The sequence below is a fragment of the Pseudochaenichthys georgianus genome, chromosome 5 (assembly GCF_902827115.2).
Source record: "Pseudochaenichthys georgianus chromosome 5, fPseGeo1.2, whole genome shotgun sequence".
NCBI classification, from domain to species: domain Eukaryota; kingdom Metazoa; phylum Chordata; class Actinopteri; order Perciformes; family Channichthyidae; genus Pseudochaenichthys; species Pseudochaenichthys georgianus.
This window is the reverse complement of record NC_047507.1, coordinates 19,937,310-19,963,181: the sequence shown is the minus strand read 5'-3', so window position 1 is coordinate 19,963,181 and position 25,872 is coordinate 19,937,310. Positions and strand designations below refer to the sequence as shown.

At 42.8% G+C, this 25,872-nt stretch overlaps 1 protein-coding gene across 5 annotated transcripts; it reads right to left on the bottom strand.

The window, feature by feature from the left end:
- Positions 1-25,260, bottom strand: LOC117446532 (rootletin). Of its 5 annotated transcripts, none has more exons than XM_034082773.1 (37): positions 25,167-25,260; positions 21,553-21,679; positions 21,312-21,457; positions 19,709-19,900; positions 19,548-19,634; positions 19,378-19,469; positions 19,108-19,273; positions 18,910-19,016; positions 18,575-18,802; positions 16,867-16,957; positions 16,056-16,142; positions 15,770-15,982; positions 15,095-15,294; positions 14,812-14,994; positions 13,946-14,090; positions 13,719-13,865; positions 13,221-13,451; positions 12,346-12,539; positions 12,135-12,262; positions 11,858-12,027; positions 11,577-11,756; positions 10,967-11,101; positions 10,295-10,438; positions 9,238-9,476; positions 9,001-9,160; positions 8,721-8,888; positions 7,492-7,915; positions 6,877-7,034; positions 6,679-6,799; positions 6,433-6,596; positions 5,847-6,062; positions 4,889-5,113; positions 4,659-4,808; positions 4,295-4,495; positions 3,695-3,826; positions 1,583-1,756; positions 1-837 (listed from the first exon to the last, which is right to left on the bottom strand). In XM_034082773.1, the coding sequence occupies exons 1-37, from the start codon at positions 25,167-25,169 to the stop codon at positions 751-753; spliced, it is 6,015 nt and encodes a 2,004-aa protein (XP_033938664.1). In that variant the 5' UTR covers positions 25,170-25,260; the 3' UTR covers positions 1-750. The 5 variants fall into 5 exon arrangements, with proteins under 5 accessions (XP_033938664.1, XP_033938665.1, XP_033938659.1 ...); XM_034082774.1 differs by having other exon boundaries at positions 25,053-25,229; XM_034082768.1 differs by lacking the exon at positions 25,167-25,260 and adding an exon at positions 21,969-22,217.
- Between the last annotated feature and the right edge of the window lie 612 nt (positions 25,261-25,872).

Below are 25,872 nucleotides of genomic sequence, written 5' to 3'. Positions count from 1 at the left end.
TGATGGAGCACACGGTGAGTTTATTTAAGTCATATAGCTGTTATTCATCATCAGCCTGTCAGCATTTATACAATAAGCACAAAGAATACATCTAGTAAAACTAATATTAACTTTTAGAAACATGTACTGTAAGCATACCATCATATGTAGTGCCTTATGGTCTCCTTTTTTGTTATAAAACTATCGAAAAATATGTGCCTGTTTCTCAATGGAAATACAGTGCAGCTCCTTCATAATTCTGTTTCCTGGCCCTTGCACACAGTGTAGACCTCGCTGCTCCTCGACTGTTAATATAAATGTGGAGAAATCGAGGCCAAACTGCACAACTGGCAGACTTTCGTTCGTGCACTACATCCAGATTCAGTCTGGAGGATACTCCTTTGCAGTGGTTTGGTTTTTCTTCTTGAATAAAAGCAGGACGTTTGGGAGGACGTTGGGCAGAATCAAGTACAGATGGTTGCCAGTAATCATCGGATGGCTGGCGTTTTCAGCCCAGCTGCTGAATCACATCGCCTGACATGAGCTGAATGTGTGCTGCACGACTGGTAAAGTGTTTTTCACTGTACAACAGATCAATAAATCACCATCAAAATGATAGTAGTGTCACAAAGTAAAACAAGTTAAACAGTAGATTCAGAGTATGAAGAATTTCAGGATCGTTTCTGTGAGTAAATATTGCTTTCAGACATTCGTGATTAGTGGATTTTCCCTGGACGTGATGTGCTGGTGCTTCTGGTTTTATACTGGATCTCACTTTCCTGCCGACAATAAGGAGGGAGGAAGAGAAGTTTGTCGCCGTTTCATCTCCTGCTGCAGCTGCTCCTTTAAGGTGGACACCTGCAGAGATACAGATGGTGACAAAACTACATTTTACACTCTGTGAGAAGGTTTCCTTTTGACCTTTTCACAAGCCCTGATCCCAACATGTCCTCCCGCTTCTGATTTGGCCTTTCCTTTTTACCAGTGTTATTGTTGTCTTTAGCAATTTGTATACAGAGGAAGGGGAGGGTCTTCCTCCTCTTGTGTTGCCAGACACTGTTGGTTAGTCATGGAGCATAACATCCATCACATAAGGGAAGAGTTAGTTGCTCACCTTTAAATGTTTTTCGCAATCAAAGGCTTGCCAAGTTCCTTTAAGGATCAGGTTTTAGTGGGAATGTCTCTCGCTGGTTTAGCTAGTCCCATGCAGTGGTTTTGTCCAATTTAGGGTGGGGACAGAAGGCCTGTACTGTTTAAGCGTCTGTGAGTGTGAGAGTGCTGTTGGTGGTAGCAACCTGCAGTAAAGCTGAGTAATTTAGGTTATTATTCGGCTTATTTGCTTTTTGTAAATTTTCCAGGACTTTCTGTTCTTTTCCTTTGTTTCCTTGTGATTTGGCACAAACCGACATCCTATTTCAAAACACCTCTAGTGCCGGACAGACATACTTAAATCCCTAATTTATGTAGAATTACTACATTTAATACTACACATTAAATGTAATTACTACATTTAATACTACACACCCAAACCAGCTATTTCATTGTAGCAGGGAAGGAAAATGTTTAATATGAGAAGGACTTTGACTACACCATGATGTGTTACCTGCTCCTCCAGGCCCTTCACTCTGTGTCGGTGAGCTCGCTCTCTGGTGCCCAGCGTGTGCTCCACGTCCCTGAAGCTCGTCCTGAGTCTCTCCGCCTCCCGCTGGGCCTCGTCCCGCTGCCTCGCAAAACTCTCACACAGATTCTGTGACTGCTCTGTCTCAGCCAGCTGAGTCTACTCAAGACACACACACACACACACACACACACACACACACACACACACACACACACACACACACACACACACACACACACACACACACACACACACACACACACACACACACACACACACACACACACACACACACACACACACACACACACACACACACACACACACACACACACACACACACACACACACACACACACACACACACACACACACACACACACACACACACACACACACACACACACACACACACACACACACACACACACACACACACACACACACACACACACACACACACACACACACACACACACACACACACACACACACACACACACACACACAGAAGGCCAAATGTTAACAGAAAGGAGAAGGACAAAAAAGCCTGGCCAGATTAACTCAGGACAGTTTATATTATAAAAACGGAGGAGAGACTTCGCTTCTTTATAAAACTCTGGATCAAAAGCAGACATCCAGTTACCAAACAGCCTTGATCATGGCTCTGTGTCCTCATGGAGGAATACCATACTCATGCTTTTTGGAAATACACGTAACTAAAGCCCTTCTGGTACGTTGAAATGCAGGGATAAAAGCCATTATGAAATCTTCCTTTCCAACCTGTACCTATAGGGAATATTAAAGAGGGCATACAAAGAATATGTAACTTGAGCCAACAAAAAAGCTTTGCAAGAGTTTGGTGTAAAGATGATCCACCAGCTGAAAATAAATGGTTAGATGCTGTACTTTATTTAAAGTAATTGTAGCTCCCTTTTGAAGGCCTAAAGGAGCGTTTTTGGTAGGACTGGAAAGGATGCCTATCATATAACTTAACTTGGGTAATAAAGTAGACGACCTGGAACTGTTATAGACGCGTAACATCACAAATCTGTTGTTGGTTACGTCACTGAGACAAAACTAACACCTGGGATGTTTATTGGTCTGGAGAAGGTCCTTTAACAAATAGCTAATGACCCCTCGGTAGAGAAACCTCCCACAGGCCTATAGCTTGTAGTTTATAGGTTCAATGACACAAGCTGCACTTCTCTTTCTTACTTTCCACAGCTTTTGTTCAACTTTTTTTTTTTGTATCACCTCTGAAGTTGTACAAACATAATGGAGCTTTTTGCAATATCTTGAGGGTTTTGATACATGAATTCCTCGGCAGCCTGGGCAATATCTAACTAAATTCAGATAAATTAACAGTGGTCCGAGATGTAAAATCAGCCTGAAATAAACAAGTTTAATTCTTTCTAAACCCCACATAGCTTTAATTATTTGCTTGTTTATGGTGTGTCTGTGGTAAGTCGGTATGACCGGGATTAGTCTAACCTTTTGTTTTTAGAGTGAAACACTGACAATAATGAATGGTGCAGAGATAAAGAAAAACAGATCTTGAATGGGAGAGTTTGATGTGTAACAAGAAGCAGATGTATCTAGAGATGAAGAGGTTATTAAGTAACACTGACATTAACAGAACATTCTAAAGTTGTGTGTCTACTAATTAGAATTAAGGGAGTCGAAATAAACGTTTTATTTCACGCAGTTATAAAAGGTTTGAGTTATTAATTTATCTAATCCTTCTAATGTAACAGTGAGGCTAGCCTTGATGCTTATCTCCATAAAACCGCTATTTAAAAAAGACTGTTTACGCTAAGTGGATCCCTGTGTCCTCACTGAATTTATTAAAGGATGTTCACGGTTTAAATAATAAGTGCTCTACATAACTCTACAAAAACATATAAAGCCACAACTATGAAATGAATTGGTCATGTTAAAGATGTTTGTAAAAGCTTTGCCCTGTTTCCCCATCAGTTATACATGGTGGACTATTCAGTAACATTTAGAGGTTTAAAGCTTTGCCTTTAGTACACACTGGAAACCAGCAGGTATGACATATGATGAATGTGTGAGTGTAGGTTTGATCCCCACCTGCAGCATCAGGATCTGTTGCTGTGCGTCCTGCAGCTCCTGCTCCGTGGTGTTCAGAGAGCGGTCCAAGCGGCTTTTCTCCGCAGAGAGCCGCATACTGCCTTCCTCAGTCTTCAGCTTCTGACGCTCAACCTGATGAGAAGGGTGGTAAGAAAAGCTTGAGAGCACCTACATAAAAATCACATCCTCACAAGTGCTGGCATGGCTGCAGACTCTTTATGTTTCAGGTGAATATTTGTATTTTTATATGTATGAAGAACGTTTTCAAATGCTAAAAAACTGAGGCAAGCTCAAATGAGGTCCTAGCGAGCCAATAATTCTTGTCTTGTGTAAAAAAGAAAATCCTGTCTCCTTCATTCACCAAACAATATTATCTTTAATTGCTCCTAAACCAAAAGGATTGCATATGTGTGGGTTTTGGAAAATGTTAACATGTCATCTTCCTTTATGACTCTAGTATCAAATGTCACCATGCTCACGTTGACCCAATGGGATCACAAAGCTTTATGTGTCCATAAACCATTTTTGAACTCACAAAGAAACGATTGAATACAAATATTTGTCACATTTGTTGAGCACAAGCCACTGTGCAGCGCTGACCTTATCCAGTGTACTCCTCAGTGCGTCCTTGTCTTTCTCCAGCCTCACAGCTTGTCTCTCTGCATCTTTTTTCTCGGTCTCGAGCATGGCCACGGCTCGCTGCAGCCCACGCAGCCGCTCCTCCACAGCGGTCCGCTCTGTCTGAGCCGACTGGGCGCCGCGCTGAGCCTCTGCCACACCGACAGAGCGCTGACAAAGAGCCTGAGGGAGGGAAAGATCACATAGAGAGACATGACTCCAGAGAAGTAGGAAAAGCAGTCACATGGTGAGCGTTAACGCATTAAATGCGTTGGTAAACTGAGTTAATTTGTTCCTTTTGTCATGTTTTGACGAGGACGTTATTATTGCAGATATTTGCTCTCACCTTTTGAGTGTTGTTGAGCTCGGCCTCCGCTTCTTCTCGTCTCAGCTTGCTCTGTTCCAGCTCACTCTGCAAACTTTGCACATGCTCAGTGAGGATGACCACGTTCCTTTTGCCCTCCGATAGTGCCGCCCGGGCTTCATCCATCCGCTCCTGAGCGGCACAAAATAATCATCACAACTCTCTCTGGGTGTCTTCCACTTTGTCCAACGCTTCCCTTCCGTCTCACTCACCTGTAGAAGCCTTTTGTCCTGCTCAGTCGCGCTCAGCGTCTTCTGCAGAGCGTTCAGGCGACTCTGTGTGCCGCTGTGAGAAGATGAAGCCTCCTGGAGGGTCTTTTTGAGGGAAGAGGTCGTCTCTTTGAGTAAAGACTCTCCTTCCTGAGCTTTGAGCAGAGCCTGGCTCAGCCTCTCCACCTCCCTCTGCAGCAGAGACACACGGGCTTCTCCTTCTGCCACCTGCAGGCATACAATCAGATGTACGTGTAATCCAGTCAGCAAACCAACAAAGGGAAGATAACTTTGCGTCTAGTCCTAATTGGCAAACTGACACGGTGGCCATAATGCCATAAACATTAGCATGTTGACTGCTAGCTTGACTGCATACTGTACTATCACTTTTTCCTTAAAACAACTTTATTTAAAGTGGCCGCATCCTGATATAATAGCATTAAGAATAACTGTAATTAGTTTGAATGAAATATCGTTATCATGATAATAATATGGCAGATGTTAGGCCTTGAGGATTGCTAGTGTATCAGTTTATCTGGTTTCCTTTTTACTATCTAATAGTGTCATTCTTATTTGTATATGCTTTTCAACACTTATTAGTCATTATTTTGTTAATAAAAAGGTTATTATTCTTATTTCACATTGTTGCATGTTTAAAGTTTAGATGACCGGCTGTGTACTGAGCAAATAACTTTGTAGGGCACTTATCTTTAATTGGTTAAATCGAACAAACAGAACAATGTCTCTTTCCCTTATATTAGTATTTGCTCACAGTTCTTTGTAGTGAAAAGGTGGTTATTAGGACATGTTTAGGGAAAAACAGACTCATAATGTGCAGTATTTCCACAATAAACAATGGCCTGGTAGGTATTGGGGCACATAAAATATAACCTACATTTACAAAACAAAAATAGCACTCAGGGCCTTGAGATAACAGCACTGTGTGTCAGCCCGTCTGTACCTGTTTCAGGAGAGCCTCATGGTGCTGCAGGGCGACCTGGCTGTCCGCCTCCCGGTCCCCCACACTCAGTTTGAGTCTCTGCAGCTCCCCCTCCAGGCCTCGCCTCGCCAGCTCCACCCTGGTGGCTCGGGCCTCGGCTGCCTCCAGCGCCTCCCGCAGACGCCTCCTCTCGGCCTCCAGACGCATCTCAGCCGCACGCTGCTTATTCAACTGATCCTGCAGAGTGGGGTGGGGGGGGGGGGGGGGGTGCATTTAGACCCAGACACAGAGGAGCCACAGCTGCAGCTTCACCCGTCTCTTTAGAAATAATCCTTTTTAAATATGTAACAAATATACATTTCTTTCAATAACATCCAAGTATACATAGTTCTGGCTGTCTTTCCCTCGCTCTCACTTTGTGTCCCTGCTCCTCCTGTTGTCCAGATGGTGAAATATTTTCAAACTCGCTGGCATTAAAAACAGACATATGGCGGGCTGACAGCGTGAGAGGTGTGACACTGTGTCTGTTGTCATTACATAACGACCCGCTGTTGAGCACTGCCTTATGGCGATCATGACTGAAAGTACGGATACATGGTGTGTGTACCTGTGTATGTTTTTTATCCTGCTCAGAGGCCTGCAGCGCTCGCTCTAAATCCTTCACTCTGTCGCTGAGAGCTCTCCTCTCTCTGTCCCCTCTCCTCACCGCCTCCTCCTGCTGCTGCAGCAAAATCTGAGTGGTGGTCAGACGCTCGTCCAGTCCACGCTTCCCTGCAAACATTAACACTCATTGCATTTCTTCTTTCTTTTTTTGGTAAAGGGATTTACTTCAGAAACTACATGGAAAATTAACCTTCTTGGTGTTCCTGACAGGTGTTTTGCAGGTGAGTGAGACGACCCAGAGCAGAGTCTCGTTCCAGCCTCAGCTCCTCCAGCTCCCGCTGCACGGCCCCCAGCTGGCACTGAGCGTCATCCTTGAAAAGCAGCAATAAAATAGACTTGAACCACTCAACAAATCTTTAGATTATTGTTCATATTTACTTTCCGTTACCCTCTCTCTCTGAGCCTCACGCAGCTCCAGCAGGAAGTCCCTCAAATCACTTCGCAGTGTGTCGGGGTCCAGCTCATGCTGAGGACCAGGCAGCGGTGTGTTCCCTCTCTCCGGAGACACTGAGCTCAAGGTATTGTCAGGAGTGCTTCCTCGAAATTCTGTGAAAATTAAATAAAAATACTTCCATACACCAAGTCGTTTTGATAATGACGTTCAGCATCTAAAGAAGGGGACTGATCACATTATACTGGATACGAGTTACTGCTCACTGGAATAGTTTCCTATGCTTTACATTCAATTCTAAAAGTGACGTAACTGTATATCATTTTAACTTACATTTTATAAATCTTTAATCTTGTGTGAATCTGTGCCGTCCTGTTTTTCAATCTTACCCTGTTGCTGTTAAAACTACTGAATTTCCCCACGGGGATTAATAAAGGTCCATCTTATCTTATCTCATTCATCTACTGAAAAAGAAAAAACGTATATATGACAATCCCTTCAAAAATAATGATGCTAAGATTTAATTAGTTTTCTGGTTACTATGTGGTTAAGATGTTTTATAAAAATCTGAAGCCTATGTTGCAGAGTTAAAGCTGCATGCTTCATTCTAACCTTTCGGAGGCGTCAGTGAGGACCTGAGAGGTGAGATGCTGTGGTGGCGCGACATAGTGCCTGGTGATGTGGCGCTCCCCCCCGGGCTCCTCCCCCGGCCCCCCCTGCCCCCGGCCCCGATGCCCAGCGTCCGCGTCAGCGCCGACTGAAGGCTGCTCAGACGATACTCCAAGTCCCTCCTGGAGGCCTCGGCCCGGGTCAGCTCGGCCTCGGTGCCGGCCAGACGGCCCTGAGCCTCGCTCAGCTGCAGGCTGCTCTGAGCCGCAGAGTCCTGAGCCGCCACAGCGCGCAGGGCCAGGTTCTTGGCTTCATCCTGCAGCTTCTTCTCGCAGCCTCGCGCCTCCTGCAGCTGAGCCGTCAGCTCTCTCTCACAGCCTCGCCAGCCTGACTCAGACTCCAGCAGACGCTTATGAGTCAAGGAGAGCTACATCGAAAAACAGAAGTATTAGAAATAGTATGACAGTGAAGAGAGGACCCAGGCGAATAGCACAACATTAAGGCCTATCCTATCACTTCACAAACAAGCTCTCAAAGTTTTGGACAGAAAACCTAAGCTATACCACCATTGCAAAATCCTGGACAAACATAACCTGCTCAGCTGGGAAAATATTTTAAAACACACTGACGCATGTCTCATTTTTAAAATTCTAAACGGCAAGGCACCCCCACCACTCTGCACTTTTATACAGCAGAACAATTCAAACAACTAAGAGGGACTGTGTAGTCCCTCTTAGGTCCAGTTCCTTTGGTAAACACTTTCTCTGTGAGGGCATCTACACTCTGGAACACAATACCAATACAGATAAGGAATAACACCTCCTATCATACATTTAACCACAATCATAAGAACTGGCTTTTAAGCAATCAAAAATGTGAACACTTTTAACTGTATCAAGGTATGATGATATTTCATCTGTTTGCATGTTTGTTTGTTTGTTCCTCTCTATTGTTGTACTGCTGTTCCTATTTATTGTTGTACTGCTATTTATTTATTGTTGTAGTGCTGTTGTCCGCTGTACTCTATTTAATTATGTTTTTATTTCTCTAGTCTTGTTGTGGTCATTTAACATCTCGCCAAGGACAACAGTTGAAATTAGCCTGCTGGCTAATACTGGCTCATTTACAGCAATGTGGATTAATGTGCACTGTCCTTTAAATAAATAAACTAAACTAAAACTAAACTAAGAGCAAGTAGGCAAATAAAGGTTGAGCCTCTAATGCAGCCTCACCTCTTTCTTGAAGGAGTCTCGAGCTGTTTCAGCTTCAATTAACTTCTGTTTGTGGATAAAAACTTCTTTCCCTCTCTCCTCCTCTCTTTGCTCCTCCAGCGACAGGCGAGTCTGCAGCTCGGCCACCTCCCTCCCTCTCTCCTCCTTCTCTGCATCCAGAACCTTCAGCTGGAGCCAAGAAAAGCACAGGATCACAACACAGTCACGCATGTGAAGGCTAGACTGAGAACAAAGCTTCTTTCTACACAGTCACAGAGGTCTGAAGGCGGGGGGGTCCAACCTGTCTGCGGAGCTCCTGGAGTTCTCGCCGAGCTTCAAGTCGTGACCTTTCGACTTCCCTCAGGCAGCTGCGCAGCTCCGTCACCTCCTTCTGAGTGGAGGACAGGTTTCCCTCCAGCACAGCCACCCTCTGCTCCTTCTCCTCACACTGGCGTTTCACACTGAAAAACCAAACCCAGACTCAGTCACAGTCACATTATTTGACACGGAAAATTGCATTTGTCACTGGATAATTTACCTGATCCTCTCTGTTTCTGCACTTCGTAGAGCTTCTCTCAGATGAGTATTGGACTGGCCGAGTGTGTCTCTCTCCTTGGTGACGTCAGTGAGGCTGCGCCGGAACTCCGTCCCGTCTCTTCTGATGATCTCTGCAGCGTCCTGAGTTTGGTTGAAACGCCGCTCGCTGTCCAACAGGTCCCGCCTCAGCTGGTCTCGACTCTGCTGGTTAGCTGCGAGAGAAGCTCTGCACTGGTCCAGCTGGGGGGGAAAGTAATGTGTGGTACAATGTGGTGTAACCAATTCAACTCAAATTGAGGTGAATTATCCCTTCAGGCCCACACGAAGGTGTGATTTATATTTGGTCGAGAACAGATTGTCTTTACATGTTGTTCACTAACATCTGGGGCAAGGGTTGGGCTTGCCACATCTGGGTCAAGTGACATCATCAAAACTGTATTCACCATGCAAGATAGGGCATGTCTAATTGTCTATTACTTCATGTATGTTGTTGCAATGAAGTAACAGCAGCCCTTTTATTTTTATTTAAATGACCAATTTTTAAGATAGTTCATTATTCTTTAACTTAAAATGCACCTGCATCTTTCTTTTTACTAATATCTCCCTTCAATAGCACCCATTTGTGGGTACTTTGGTTTCAAATGAATTTAACTGATTATTGCGCTAACGTTTGAGCTGAAACCTAAACTGAAATGAACTGATGTTTTACACAGGGCTGTTTTTGTATGTTTATTGATATTTCTTTTCAATCTTAAAATCCTTTCAGTATTTATATATTATTTATTGCAGAACTTGCTCATCATTTTTTATAACTGGAAATGTTTCGGCAGTAAGCACATTTTCTTCAGAACGGAGCCTTTTTTCATGATATCCTGCACACACTTGATTGAAATAACACAGCATATGATTGTCACTGTGTTTGTCGATGTATAAATGCATACACAAATTGTAACTTTCTCTTATTAAAATAACAGGGTCTGTGCAGCCTTGGTGGAGGTATGTGCTCTCTGATTTGAACTGCATCACTCATTCATTCCCACTTGTACGGCAGCATCTACCTCTTTGAAAGCCACATCAGTGCGAGACTGAAGGTCAGCACAAGTCTCCCTCAGACTCTGGAGTTCCCTTTCATGAACAGAAGCTGCATCTTCCAGCTGAGAGCGAATCTCCAGCAGCTCGCTGGTGAGAGCCCCGACTCTAATCTGAGTAAAAGGCAAAACGTCAACAAAGTCAGTTTAGTAAATCCTCACTATTGCGTTGTAGCGACGAGCCGTCAGAATTACATCACTACCCACTTCATTCAAACGTGGTTCATTTATGTTTCCCACAGCAAATGCCCACAATATTCCAAAGAAACCAACACTTAAACAAACAGCACCCTATAAGTGGGTCACATGGCGGCCCGTGTGCGGGAGAGACACAGCTTTCTTTTTATTTATGACTATGATGATGCAGACCTGACAAAGCAATCTGCAGCAGAGGGTAAAGCTGCCTTTCTATTCATGAAAACAAACGTAATGGTTTCCTTTCGGTTGATTTCACCTGTGCAGTTCGTTTGAGGGTCCTGTTATTGCAATATTGTGGGCGTTCACTGTGGGAAACAAACACAAATGAACTATTGACAGATGGGGGGTGATGTAATTGTGATCGCATGTAACTACAATGTTAGATAGGACAGGAGATAACTCAAAGATCCACAGAATATAAATTCAGACAGGAAGTCACTTCACCTGCTCCTGCTCTTTGGAAAGAGAGGCTTCTCTTGACATCCGCTCGACCTCCAGGCCTGCCACTGACAGCTCCGCCTGCAGGGAGGACGCCCTCTCAGACAACACACTTTTCTCTGCCTCCTTCAGAGAAAGGGCCTGAGAAGAGAGAGAAGACCTTGTTAACAAAGTTGAGGAGCAGATATACCGGAGCTGAGCCACAATCTATCTAAAATCGAAGTCACATTTTAGCTCCTATGATCCGAGCTGCTGCAACTGCCTGAGGATCTGAGAGCTGCTGGAAGTATTGGACATTTTAAAAGCATACTTAGACCTACATTTCCAGTTAAGTCTTTGATTAGGAATGGTTTATAGACAGAATTTAAAAAATGTTTGAGTTTTGGTTTCAACTTGAAAATGTTATTCTATGTTATTGTTATTATATAAATACTTTTCTTTATTGTATTTCAATTGTATAATTTGTATAATCTAGTTTTAATTTCATGCTATTTTACTACTATTAATGTAATTATACATTTTAACTCTGATTTGAATACTTTACAATAATTGTATTGTTTCTTGTTCATTGGTAAAATGACAGTAAGGCCTAATAATGTTTATTAGTTGCTCAGACCTGCTGTTTCTCGCTCTCTGCCTGCAGCAGGCTCTGATCTCGGTCGTGCTGCAGACTCCTCAGCTCTCCCTGCAGCTCCTCTCTTTCTCTCTCTGCTCTGTGGAGCTGCTCCTCCGTCTCCTCTCTGAGCCTCCTCAGAGCGCACTCCTGCTCCTTCAGCAGACTCTGCCGCACCACTTCCTGTGGAGCAGAGCAGCCAAACATGGATATATTAGATTCATCCAAAAAGTCAAAGAATCTGGCAGTACTTCAGGTAACTGTGAACCACATAAGCTTCTGACCTTTTCTGAGACCAGTCTCTCCGTCTCCTCCTGGTGTTCAGAGATGGCCTTGCGTAAAGCCTGCTGGGCCTCCAGCTGTGCAGCATGTAGGGTCTGCTTCAGAGCCTGTTTCTCCCGCTCAGCCTGAGCCGACATTTTCTCCCCATCGGAGCGCACACGCTTCAGGTCAGCTGAGAAATAATCCAGATGAGGTAAACACAGGACCATCAGGTTCTTATTCTGTCAAACATCCTCACCTGAGCTCTTAACGTTTTCTTCTTCATGCTAGGTCACTCACCTGCTGCGGTCTCACAGCGAACTCGAAGGTTTTGGTTCTCTGTCTCCAGCTGCTCTCTGCGAGACTCCACCTGAAGGAGCTGCTGCTGCACCTCGAACAGGCTGGTTTCCAGGGACTCACGCTCCGACCTGCATAGTTACAAATACAGGTTACACATAAAACACACATTTATGTGAAAATCCATGTGTCATTGACCATGGACAACACACACCTGAAAGCAGCCAGCTCCTCTGACAGCACCGTGTTTTCTCTCTCGGACGCCGTCAGCTGGACCACCAGTGCAGCTTTGTCTCGGGTCAGTTCTGCCCGCCCACGACCCACCTCCTCTAACGCCACCTCGTTCCTCTCGCCCTCGCCTCTGGCCAGACTCAGCTCTGATCCCAGAGAGGTCACCTCGCCACAAAGCTGTCCACAAGAACCGACAAAGTAAACAGAGAGCGACAAACTAAATATAAAAGAAAAATATGTAAACTGGAACAAGGTTATAATAGTTTTGAATTTCTAATAGGTTTCCCCCTGTAATTTACTTTCTGAGTTTAAGTTTACCGGTGGTTTTAGTATGTTTTTTGTTATAGTCAGGTATTATGTCTCAAAAGTATGTACGGTAAACACATTTACCGGTAGTAGTGGCCATAATATTCACATCTTTTAATTTCAATTTATTTAAACAAGAACCATGCATAAAAATACATTAATCTCAGAAAAGACAAGATATGATTTATGCCAGATTTGAGCTAGTAGCTCATTTCCATCTGCAATCCTTTTTATTTTTTTATAAGAATAAAATGGAGTGCTCTTTCACTAGCACACTCAAAAACATCCCCATATGGTTTTCATTAGAGCTGAGCTAAATGGCCAGGTTACATTTCATTGAATCCACTACAAAATAAAAACAACAGTGATACATGTGAAGCAATTGCGGCATGGCGCCATCTCCTGGATTGTTAAGGCTGTTCAATATTTGAGTTTCAACGATTTGAAAGTTCCCACCATTTTTGTAATCCTAGTTTGTGGATTATTATTTCATATTGCCTATGTTTTTAGGATGGACTTTTAAATTATGATATAATATAATCTGTCATGTACCTGGGTAACTTTCTCCTGCAGCTTAAATCTCTCAGTCCTGAGAGTCTGGAGCTCTGCCTCCATCCCCCCCCGGCTCAGCTCTGCCTCCTGCAGTGATTGATGCAGCATGATGCGGGCGGAGTCCAGCTCCATCCGGTCCTGCTCCAACCGGACCAGCTCATCTCTGATGGTCAACCTCTCCTGCTCCGCCTCCCGTTTCTGAGCCTGCAGGAGAGCCTTCTCTTCCTCCAGCTAGGAGACAGAGGATATGGGCAGTCTATGAGGAGCTGAGACGTCCATATAAATGTCTATATATTGTATTATCTGCCACTAATGTGACCATCATAACAGTGACGTAGTGTTAAACAGCAAAAGGCGCTATGATTGCATGCCTTTGCTCCACCTCTAAGTCGTTTGGAAGAGGTCATTCACTTTTTGGCTGGACACATCATATAATTAAGTTCATTTCAGGCATACCGAACCCTTTAAGAGGTCAAATACATTGCTGAAATATCTCACCTTGAGAATGTATCTGTTTAAGTCAGTTTTGTCCTGGGCCAGCCCCTCGTTCATGCTTCCCATCTTGGCCAGAGAGTCTCTGAGAGCTGCGTCCTCAGACTGCAGCTTGTTTATCAGCAGGGAGAGCTCTGCGTTACTGCCCTCAGCCTGGAAGGGAAATGAGGGTCGTATGAGTCAAATAAAAGAATATCAAATCTGCTAAAAGAGCACAAGTAGACGTTTCCTACCCGAGCCAGTGCGTCAGACAGTTGGGCTTTCTCTTGCTGCAGCAGCTGCCGCTCAACCTCCACCTGCTGTTGAGACTCGCTCACTGCAGACAGCTTCCCACGCTGAGCGGAGGCCCGACTCTCACTCTGATCCAACTGCTTTTGTCTGAAAAAAACAATATGCATGCACATTTCGTGAGGATGATAATGATCTGTGTGTGTGCTACAGTGTGTAATGCTTTCAAATAAAGAGTAAAGAATTTTCTGTGTGGCACTGCCTTTTATTAAAATCAACAATTCTTGCACTAAGCTGTTACACTTGTTTCTTTAATCTCTTATTCCATTTCAGCTTGTTATATTTTCTATTCTCTTGGCTTTTTCATAGAAGTTTTTAATTGTATTAAAATGTCCTTTTCTTATGTGTTTCTTTGGCAGTTTTTTCTTTGCTTTTTATGTTTTAAGTAAAGCTCTTTTTGTCTTGTTGCTAGAATGTGTACATAGACATGACTTGCCTTGCTTATTGCAGTGTGCAGGTACTCTTTAGGCAGCAGTCCTAAGGGCCAAGTTAAATGTGAAATACAGTGTATGCTCAAAGATGAGACATACAGCAGAAGTTGTAAGCATTAAAAACGACTAAATATGTTGGTGATGTGGCTCTACTATTTCATTCTGATTTTCTCCCATTAACAGGAGTCCAAAAAGTTAAAAAGACTGGATGAGCTTGCTTGTCTAACATTTGAAAAAAGTATGTGGCTTTGAAGAAGAACTCTCACTATGGGAAGTTAATACAAATCTTGCAAATGGCTTCTTGTGGGTATGCACTGTGTTACCACAACCCATTTAATTAATCATCGCATTCCCTAATCACTATTAGTCAGCGCACTTACATCCTCTGAGTCTCGGCCTTGGCCCGCTCTCTCTCCTGCGTGGCGGCCTCCTTCTCCTCCCTCTCATGATCTCTCTCTCGCTGTGTGGACGCCTCGCTCAGCTGGAGCTTCTCACACTCCATCTGCAGGATCTGGTTGCTGCTCTGTGCCGTCTGCACCGTCTTCTCCAGGCTCACCTTCTCACTGCAATGTTTATAATGTGTGAGAGCAGTGTTTTGAGTTGAGATATAGTTTCAAGAATATAGTTTCAAGAATGTCAAAATAATGTTATAACTGAGTAAACCTGGCCAGCGTGTCCCTCTCCTGCTTCAGACGCTCCTTCTCTCTCTGTGTGGTCTCCCTCTCTCTCTGAGCAGCATCCCTCTCTCTCTGCAGAGCTTGGTTGCGCTGTTCGGCATCTTTTTTTGCCAGATCAGTCTCCGAAAGCTGCTTGCGCAACTGATGAACCGAAGACTGAGCAGAGAGCAGACGCCCTCGAACATCCTGCAAACACAGTGGGGTCAAAAACTCTCGAGATATCTATCCATGTAGATCATTTTGATTTTGTATTAGATTATGTTTTTGCTGAGGTTTGTTCCTACTCAAATGAATTGAATTTTCTGTGTAGGAATATTTGGGGAAATAAAAATTCAGTGTAATGGGGTAACATTTTTTTGCCTCTGTTTGGATAAGAGCTGAGAGATATGGAGACAATTAAATAACAATGTCTAGTCTCATATAACAATATCGATATAACATTGATTCATTGCCTGAGCAAACAAAAACAAAACCAAGTGACCCTTTAAGTCCTGCCAATGCTTACGTTGAGACGGTAATGTTGGGACTAAAACAATCTAAAAAGCGTAGTCTCTTTTTTCAGTGTTATTATAGTCTTTATTAACTTAGACTATAAATTATTTATATTCAAAAGATCTCAATACATGTCAAATTGGCCTTGTCTTTATAATCGACATGTCACCTGCAGCTGGAGTGTCTTGTTTGCGACTGCAGAGCACAAAGCTGACAGCCCTGCCTCAGAAAGGGGAGCCAGAGAGGAGGGTCGAGAGGGGGAGGACGACCTGCGGGGAGAGGAGGAGCGGTGGGGGGAGAAGCCCCGCACCAACGCTAGCAGTGGAGCTCCAGAGTTGTCCTGGTCCGCCTCTGATGACGACTCTCCATCAGACAACACCGTCTACAGAAGAAAAGCTCAAATCAAGCACTGTCAAATGTGTGATATAAAATCATGTGCATTGCATAGTTTTTACCTGAGCGATGTCTCGCAGGGTGTCTGTCAGCATCGCAGTGTGAGCTCTCATCACCTGCATGTCAGTCTCATCGTTACCACTCTGTTCCTGAAGGGAACACAATAAAACACAGACACCTCAGTGACCTGGAGGAGGAAGATTAATGCAGCTGGAAACGCATTACAGGCTTAAAGGAAAAGGAGAGAAGAGTTTGACGAAGAGATTTCATAAGCTACCCCAGCCAGGAAAACTTTTCCTATACCCTGTCAGATATTGTTACTTGTTTTTCTAGACTGCCCTGCAGCTTCGTTCATACTCACACCCCACACCTAATTTCATACAAATGTTTTGGTTCAAACTCTGCTGCAAATGTTGCTTCACTAAATAAATAAAAAAAGTAAAAACCATGATGATAGAAGCAAAAATGTATGTCTGCAAATGTGCTTCTCTCAATACTTCCTAAGTTTTGTTTGTGGTACAAACTAATCTTGTTCCGAGAAGACATGCATAACCCTTAAAAACCGGTAAACATTATAAAATGTGATGTTTTAAGGCTTAAACAGCTGGGCATTGTGGTTTTTGGCAAATGTTTTATTTATACACTAGTATTCACTGTATTTAACGGAGGACTATTTACAGCTGGGGATAGATAAACCTTTGGAACAACAATGAGCATTTACACAGCAGGACAGTATATGTAGGCTGAAGTTAAAATAAACTGCAGTCAGTGTGTGTTCATGGTAATGAAGGAACATGTAACCCAGGGCAACAGTGTGGCCCATATATGTGTGTTTTTAATTGTTGATAATAAGAAAAAACAGTAGCCTCTTACCACAAGCCTCCTCATATGTACAACAATTTCTCTGTCTCTCTCTTCAATTTGTCCCTTTAGTCTCTCCACCTCTCGCACTGACTCTGATAACCTGAGAGGCAATACAAAAGCATTAATATGAATGTTGTTTATTACACTGAACAAAAATATAAATGCAACACTTTTGTTTTTGCTCCCATTTTTCATGAGATGAACTCAAAGATCTAAAACATATTCTATATACACAAAATAACCATTTCTCTCAAATATTGTTCACAAATCTGAAAAAAATCTGTGATAGTGAGCACTTCTCCTTTGCCGAGATAATCCATCCCACCTCACAGGTGTGGCATATCAAGATGCTGATTAGACAGCATGATTATTGCACAGGTGTGCCTTAGGCTGGCCACAATAAAAGGCCACTCTGAAACGTGCAGTTTTGCTTTATTGGGGGGGTCCGAAAACCAGTCAGTATCTGGTGTGACCACCATTTGCCTCACGCAGTGCAACACATCTCCTTCGCATAGAGTTGATCAGGTTGTTGATTGTGGCCTATGGAATGTTGGTCCACTCCTCTTCAATGGCTGTGCCAAGTTGCTGGATATTGGCAGGAACTGGAACACGCTGTCGTATACGCCGATCCAGAGCATCCCAAACATGCTCAATGGGTGACATGTCCGGTGAGTATGCTGGCCATGCAAGAACTGGGATGTTTTCAGCCTCCAGGAATTGTGTACAGATCCTTGCAACATGGGGCCGTGCATTATCATGCTGCAACATGAGGTGATGGTCGTGGATGAATGGCACAACAATGGGCCTCAGGATCTCGTCACGGTATCTCTGTGCATTCACAATGCCATCAATAAAATGCACCTGTGTTCGTCGTCCATAACATGCGCCTGCCCATACCATAACCCCACCACCACCATGGGCCACTCGATTCACTACATTGACATCAGAAAACCGCTCACCCACACGACGCCACACACGCTGTCTGCCATCTGCCCTGAACAGTGAAAACCGGGATTCATCCGTGAAGAGAACACCTCTCCAACGTGCCAGACGCCATCGAATGTGGTTTCTGACAGTTTGTGCAGAAATTCTTTGGTTATGCAAACCGATTGTTGCAGCAGCTGTCCGAGTGGCTGGTCTCAGACGATGTTGGAGGTGAACATGCTGGATGTGGAGGTCCTGGGCTGGTGTGGTTACACGTGGTGTGCGGTTGTGAGGCCGGTTGGATGTACTGCCAAATTCTCTGAAACGCCTTTGGAGACGGCTTATGGTAGAGAAATGAACATTCAATTCACGGGCAACAGCTCTGGTGGACATTCCTGCTGTCAGCATGCCAATTGCACGCTCCCTCAAAACTTGCGACATCTGTGGCATTGTGCTGTGTGATAAAACTGAACATTTCAGAGTGGCCTTTTATTGTGGCCAGCCTAAGGCACACCTGTGCAATAATCATGCTGTCTAATCAGCATCTTGATATGCCACACCTGTGAGGTGGGATGGATTATCTTGGCAAAGGAGAATTGCTCACCATCACAGATTTTTTCAGATTTGTGAACAATATTTGAGAGAAATGGTTATTTTGTGTATATAGAAAATGTTTTCGATCTTTGAGTTCATCTCATGAAAAATGGGAGCAAAAACAAAAGTGTTGCATTTATATTTTTGTTCAGTGTATATATCAAACCTGTAAGAGAGCTTAAAAAAAGTCAAGTCTGACCTGATGTTGAGCTCACTCCTCTCTGTGTCTGTCCTGGTCTGGAGATTCATCATCTCGGACACTCGTTCTCTCAGCTGCTGCTCCAGCTGAACCCGCAGAGCTTTCTCTCTCTCCAGGTTCAGCGCTGCTCCCCCCTCCCGTGTGTTCAGGGTGGAAGACAGACCTGCACAAGACACCTGAGCAGAGTGGGACGCCCGAGACATCTCGTTACGCATGTCTGACAAGTCCCTGAGATTTTAAAGAGATTGACAAAGAAGGGTCAAAGTTAGTATCCTCAACACTTTAAATCAGAACAAAGGAAACAACATTTAGCAGACAGCATACACATTGTTGACCTTTCTGTGGCGCTCTTCAGTTCACAGACATGCCTCCGAAACCCGACCACTTGCCTCCACAGCGTCAGCAGTCGACTGTGCTCAGTACTGAAATAACTGTGGAAAGACTGAAAAAGGATCCAAAGACATAAATAACATGTAAGAATTACACTTTTTTTCTCAAATGTTGCACTGTTCTGTAAACAACCCCTTTCCCACCTCTTCTTCCCTCCTCCAGTCAGACTCCTTCTGGTCCAGTTCCTCCCTGGCTTTCGTCCAATCAACAGTAAGCCTGCGGATGTCGTGGCTGAGAGCCTCGTTGGCCAACCCGGCCTGCTCCAGCTGCTCTCTCAGCATGGCATTCACCGCAGACAAACTGCTGCTCCTGCAAACACACAAGGGAAAAACAAACCATGTAGAGAGAGCAAGTCAGGCATCAACAATGTGATAGTATGATTAATTTGATGCATGCAAGATGTAATCAGTCACCTCTGCTGTTCTTCCTCCAGACGGATTAAAGCATCCTCCAGGCTGCTGCTTGAGTCGTCTTGATGCCGACCATTTGAGGATTCACTGTGGCTCTGAATGAGACGACAGTTTAAGTGTTACATGTGGAAAGTTAAAATGCTCTAAAATCAATGAACGCCACTCACGCTCACCCTGTGTTTCTCCAACTCTGATGAGCGCTCCTGCACCATCTGCTCTAGATCCCCACATCTCTTTTTGTACTGCAGTACCTGAAGAAACTAGAAAGCTGTTACAGAGTTCTAACACCATGGATGACTTCAGCTCAACTAAAGACAGAGAAAAGCATCCCCACCTTGGCCTGCAACTTCTGCACGAGCTGTGCCTGCCTCTGCTGACCCTCCTGGTATGCAGTGAGTTTACGCTTGTAGGCCGCCTGCTCCTCGTCCAGCCGCCGCCGCAAGTCCACATTCTGCTGCGCCAAGCTGCGAGAGTCCGGCGAATCGTGGTCGTTGTCTCCTGTCTCGAAACGCAGCGCCTGCTCCAGCTGTGGGTTTAATTTAAAGTAAGAGGATGTGCCACCATAATGTGCGTATGATATACAAATACTGTGTGTTTGAGATTTTAAGTTAATTCCTGACCTCATAAACAGAAAAGAAACACCACAAGGTCCATTAGCATCTGTTCTGGTGCTTTCTATTAAGCTTTAAGGGCTGCACATGTAATTGAGTATTAATCGCTAACAAGTATTTCGGCTTCTCACAGTTAAATGAACATGATCAACTGCGACATTTACATGTTAAATGCATGCACTTCCAGAAATCATTTCTACATGTTGTGGCTGCAGCATGATATCTAAGAGTACATTATGCAGCAGATACCGGTAAATATATTCATATTAACTCAATTCAGACTGTTTTGTGTGTGAGGGTCAAACTTAGTAGTGTAAATACTGAGGACAACACATTATTCTTCAAGTAACTGCTGCCCTATTTTATGCAAAAATGTATGTGATTATAAATTAATCATGTCCAAAAGGGGGACCTCAAAGATTGTAGGTGAACCTTTTGGAGACTCTTTGAATTAACCTACCATAATAACATATTGAGGCTGATCCCAACTATGTCCTGAACATTGAATACGAATTGTAACAAAGATCGGAGATACAGTCCCGCGATTTAATAAGAGTACACTAAAGCAATCTTTTGTGCACCAGTCAATCCATAGATACATAGGGGTAAATCCCAGGTCACACCATGCAAGAGGGTCTTGAGCATGTTAGTCTTCAGATGTTTTGTTTTGTTGTTTGTTCTATTTTATCTTATCTGAAATATGTGTCCTTTTTGATGTTGCACATGAAGCTGCTGCGATGCAAGAAACATTTCAGACTTGATCTGACATTAAAGTATTATCGTATCGTATGTTAAAGTGTATTTTTTAAACTACAATTTAAAAAAACTCAAAGTATTTGGAACATCTTCTGCACTACCTCCCTGACATTTAACATAGGGAGTGTGAAATGGCCAGTAATATCATGTTTAAAACAGTTATTGGACCATTTGAGAACCTTGAAGATGGATTTCTGAGTTGTCTTTTGTAATGTTCATCCCAAAAGCAGATTGTGTTATGCCCACCCACCACTACACCACTGAAGACCCTGTTTACAGTTGCCCAGGGTGACAGACACCATGGCAACATTCCACTTCAGTTAATTCCAGCCCCCGTCACCTGGGAGACCCGAAAATCTCAGACAAAGAAAGATCAGGAAAATACTGAAATGGGGAAAACAGGAAAGTGCCACAACATTCCCGTAAGGCATTATAACTTTGAGGATTTTACTTTTGATACAGAGTGGAGAGGGGTCACCAACCATGACCTTTGATTGGGGGGCGTCACGGTTTATAAATCCCAACTCACTGTTTCTATTTTAATTTAGAGTGATTATCCTGGTGTCTTACCCTCTCACTGATTGCACCGTACTTGATGGCGAGCTCGTCCCGGTCGGCTCGGCTGTGAGCCAGCAGGTCCTCTAGCCGGCCCAGCTCGCCCTGCAGCACCCGGTTCTCCTCCTGCAGCGACATGACGGAGGACATGGCCCCGGCTGCTGAGAGACAGGGCAGGCAGAGACAACAGTGAGGCAAATACAAAGGTCAAAGACATACATTTGATATAACGGGAGAGCAGATGGGAGCCACTCACAGTCCTCGTTGAGGTTCTTTGTGACAATCTCTCGTACTCTTGCTGGCAGACATGTGGGGGGGCCGTCTGGTGAAGGGCCCCGGACCGTCAGCTTCTTCTCCTCAGACAACACACTCTCCTCCAGCCTCTGATGCAAAAAACACACAGAGTCCATGCTTTACCTTTGATGCATTTAAAGAAAGAAAAATACCATGCAAAAAGCTCCATATACAGGCAATGACAACAATAAAAAACGAATCAGAAGTATAATTATTTAATTGATAAGTGCCACAAAACCTATGCTGCCACTCGTCAAAACTGCTGCATGATGAAATATGAACCTAACCATACATCAACAGCTTTATTTGTCACAAACACACAACACACACACAGCATAGGCCACTGTATGGAGTGGAGGACGGCCCGGTGCAGCTCACCTGTATCACAGACTCCAGTTTGTTGGAGTCGGTGTCTGCGTTTTCCACAGCGCTCATCGCAGCAGATATTTAAAACCCTCCAGCGCGCAGGATTAACTCCGAGTGAATAAATGTGACGTCTTCACAAACTGAGCTGTCTCCTTCCCGGAGACGCATGATTTGTGTTTTTTCGGACAAAGTTTGGTCGCCGAGGAGCGGAGTGTAAACAGTCCTGTTACCACCTCCTCCTCCGGTGCGGACAGGCAGAGATTGAGGGCAGCAGGATTAACAGGGTTTAAGATTCACACCCTCCACCTGCACTCTCACTGCTCACACTCCCAACAGACCACATTGCTATTCAGCAGCACAACAGCGAGAAGCCCAAGGAAAACTTTAATAGCCCAATAAGATACTAGGATTTATGCATTTAAGATATTTTCACCATCGTCTTTTATTGTTGTAGGGGTAGAATGTTAATCAAAAAACTACTTTTGTGGGACCATATTTTCACATAATGGTGATAAACTATGTTTTGGCTATGTCACTGATATAATGATCATTTAATATCATAATAATGCAAGTTGACACTTTCAAAATCCAATACATGTAATTGTTATTAATATTCATTTATTGAAATGGAATGTGAGAAAGTGAGCTGGTGAACATATTTGGAGCATTTAGCAGCTAAAGAGCCAGATATCTCCTCAGGACATGGTGGAGACCAAAAACAGAGCTAAAAGAGATTTTATATCATTTCCAGAGGTGGGGAAAGTACTCGGTTCTTGTACTTGAGTAAAAGTGGAAGTACCAGAATGTAGGAATACTCTGTTACAACTAAGAGTCCTGCATTCAAAATGTTACTCAAGTAAAAGTACAAAAGTATTAGCATCAACATATGCTTAAAGTACCAAAAGTAAAACAATGTATTATGCACATTGGTCCATTTCAGATTAATATTATATGTCTTGATTGAAATTATTTCTGCATTAAGTGTTATCAAAGCTGGTAAAGGTGCAGCATGTTTTAATTACTTTGTATACTACAGGGTAGCTTGTGAATTTACTCCAGGTGCAACTAAAGTCTTATTTAAGGTGTTGATTATATTTCACATCATTAATCCAAATCTGTAAAGTAACTATACAAAATAAATGTGGTGGAGTAAAAGTACACAATTTATCTCTGAATTGTAGTGGAGTAGAAGTACAAAGTAGCATAAAATGTAAATACTCAAGTAAAGTACAAGTATCTCAAAATTGTACTTAAGTACAGTAGTAAATGTAGTTAGTTACTTACCACCTCTGACCATCAAAACTGTCGCTGGACATTTAAATTCAAGGTCAAATCTAAACAACTTTACGGATGTTTACTGTAACACTGCCCTCAGACTCTGAGGTTAATATTTATTAAGTTAATGTTAGGCAGACTAACATCCGCAAGTATGAATCTGTTGGCAGCCACTCAGAGCTAACCAAAGGTGGAAGAAATTATCTTGAATCATACACAAATGCGCCACTGCCTTTATTCAACAATACTATATAAAGTTTAAACAGATTATCTGTTATTCTAAGGAAATCAATTGCTAATTTTCTTGATCATATATTAATAATTTTAATAATTTATCTTTAGGCAAGGCAAGGCAAGGCAAGTTTATTTATATAGCACTTTTCAACGCAGGGTAATTCAAAGTGCTTTACAAAAAAAAAATGAAAGACATTAAGCATTAAAAAAGAAAAGCTAATAAAATAAACATTAAGGAAAAATACATGGATAAAAGTTACAGTGCAGTCTAAAATATGAATAGTTCAATTAAACATTACAAGAAAAAGTACATGGATAAAAGTTACAGTGCAGTTTAAGATATGAAAAGTTATTATCTTGTTCCAGCTATAATGTATAATCTATATAAAAAAGGCATTATTCATTTTTGTCTGACATTTAACAGACCAAAAGAGTAATTAAGGTAATATACAGCAGATTTATTGATAATGAAAATATGTGTTAGTTAAAGCCCTCAAAAGGTGTTGATGTGGTTTTACATTGTTGTTTAGGCACAGGAAGTGAAGGGGCAGTCAGTTGTATCTGATTGGAGGACGATTGTTGTAGCTGACCCCGTTCTCCACTAATAGTAAAACAAACCTGCAACATTAACCTGAATCATGTTTAATGTCTTTAAACCACAAGGGGCTATAAACACGTTTCAATAAAACAAAATCAAGATAAAAACTGAGTTATCCACATAATGATTGTCAAAAGAGTCTGTGGCCATGTGGATGTGAAACTATGACACTATTTTGAAACATGGGGTACTACAGTGCACTGCTTGTGTTTGGATTGTCATAGTTACAGACAAGCGGGTCAGAAGGCCAGACTGCATTAAAGCTGCCTTACATGCAAATAGTCGACAGTCAGTGCTTCCGGATTATTACAGACGAACTGCTGAACATTTACCTTGTTTGCATGTAATATGATGAGGCTGGATGAATTTATCCATTAACATGAGCTAGACGTTTTTTGTCTACTGAGTTCTTAGTTGCTTTACTATCTGTGGCGCACCCAGCTGGCTTTGAGCTGGCCACTGATTTGTACAGTGTGAGAGATTTGAGGCTTTTTGAAAATCTGATGAAACACACACAGGTTGATCTTTCATGTTTCACCACAGCCCAAACAGCTTGAGTATTTACAACAACCTGATGCAGCAGTAGGCTACACAAACCAAATGCTGAGTAAACAGTCATTCTCAATTGCTTCCTCTTCTGGTTTTGTCCTTTCACACTTCAACGGATACTCACCATACTAACACAGCATCCTCTTTATCCTAAAACACATAAAGAAAATGCATCCTAAAGACACGCCCAAGTTTTCAAAAGTCTTAAGAGTTGGAGGCGGGAGGAGGAGGAAGAGGAGGATTGTATGTTAAACTGTGTAGCATCCGTGCAAAATTAACTATCATGTTTGAAGGGTTTTCCAGCAGCAGATACTATTATACCCAGACACAATGGCGCTGCTTACCCATATTATAAAGCCTTATGTAGCGCCATTCACCCACATTATGTTAATGTAAACGCGGTGAAAACGTCCACTTCCCTGTTTGATTTAAAGCCTCACCTCGACAGATAGGTCTGATGGTTGTTATCCTGCCGTCCCTCCATTCTTCCGAGCAGGCTTTAACATTACAGAGGCAGAAACAATCCTCATTCAGCGGTTTTAAATTAAGCCTACCATCAGTGTCTCCTTCTTCTGAAATCTTCCTCCATGCTTTTTCCGGGGAGGGACTTCCAGTCGAGCAGCAGCCTGTTAACTGAGTCTGTTCTCACGAGGCTGCTGCCATCAGCTCGTTTCTCTCAACACCGTTGGAATGAAACTATAAATAAACAGGTTTATTATACAAATGCTTGTGAATTATAATAGATTAAAACAATTCATTGAGCCTAAGCGAGGCTCAAAATGCAAGGAATACCATATTTTAACATAACACCCAGTGCGTAGTAGAAGAATGTAATTTAGAACTGTTTCTAGGTAGCCTACTTGTTCTTTAACTGAGTTTTTCCTTTACTTCTGCTCAGCTACCTTTTGGTGGCCATTGGTCAATATTGTACTTTTCACTGCACTACATTTATTTGACAACAGTATTTACTAGTTACGTTGAGTCAAATTATTTTAATAAAAATATCAACTGATAAATGATCATATAAGAATGTAGATGCTCAGCAGTATAACAAAGTAGATTGGATCTTTATTTCAAATATTTTAGTAAATAAACAAATAGAGTAAGAAATAAGTTATGAGAAGTCTTGAGCCATTTTGCATAATGAATACTAACTGGAATTGAAGGTATATTTTGAAAGCAGTAGTTGGAAAGACTTTGAATACAGGACTGTTGTTTCTTGTTAACAGATTGTATTTATGTTGTGATATTTCAATGTTA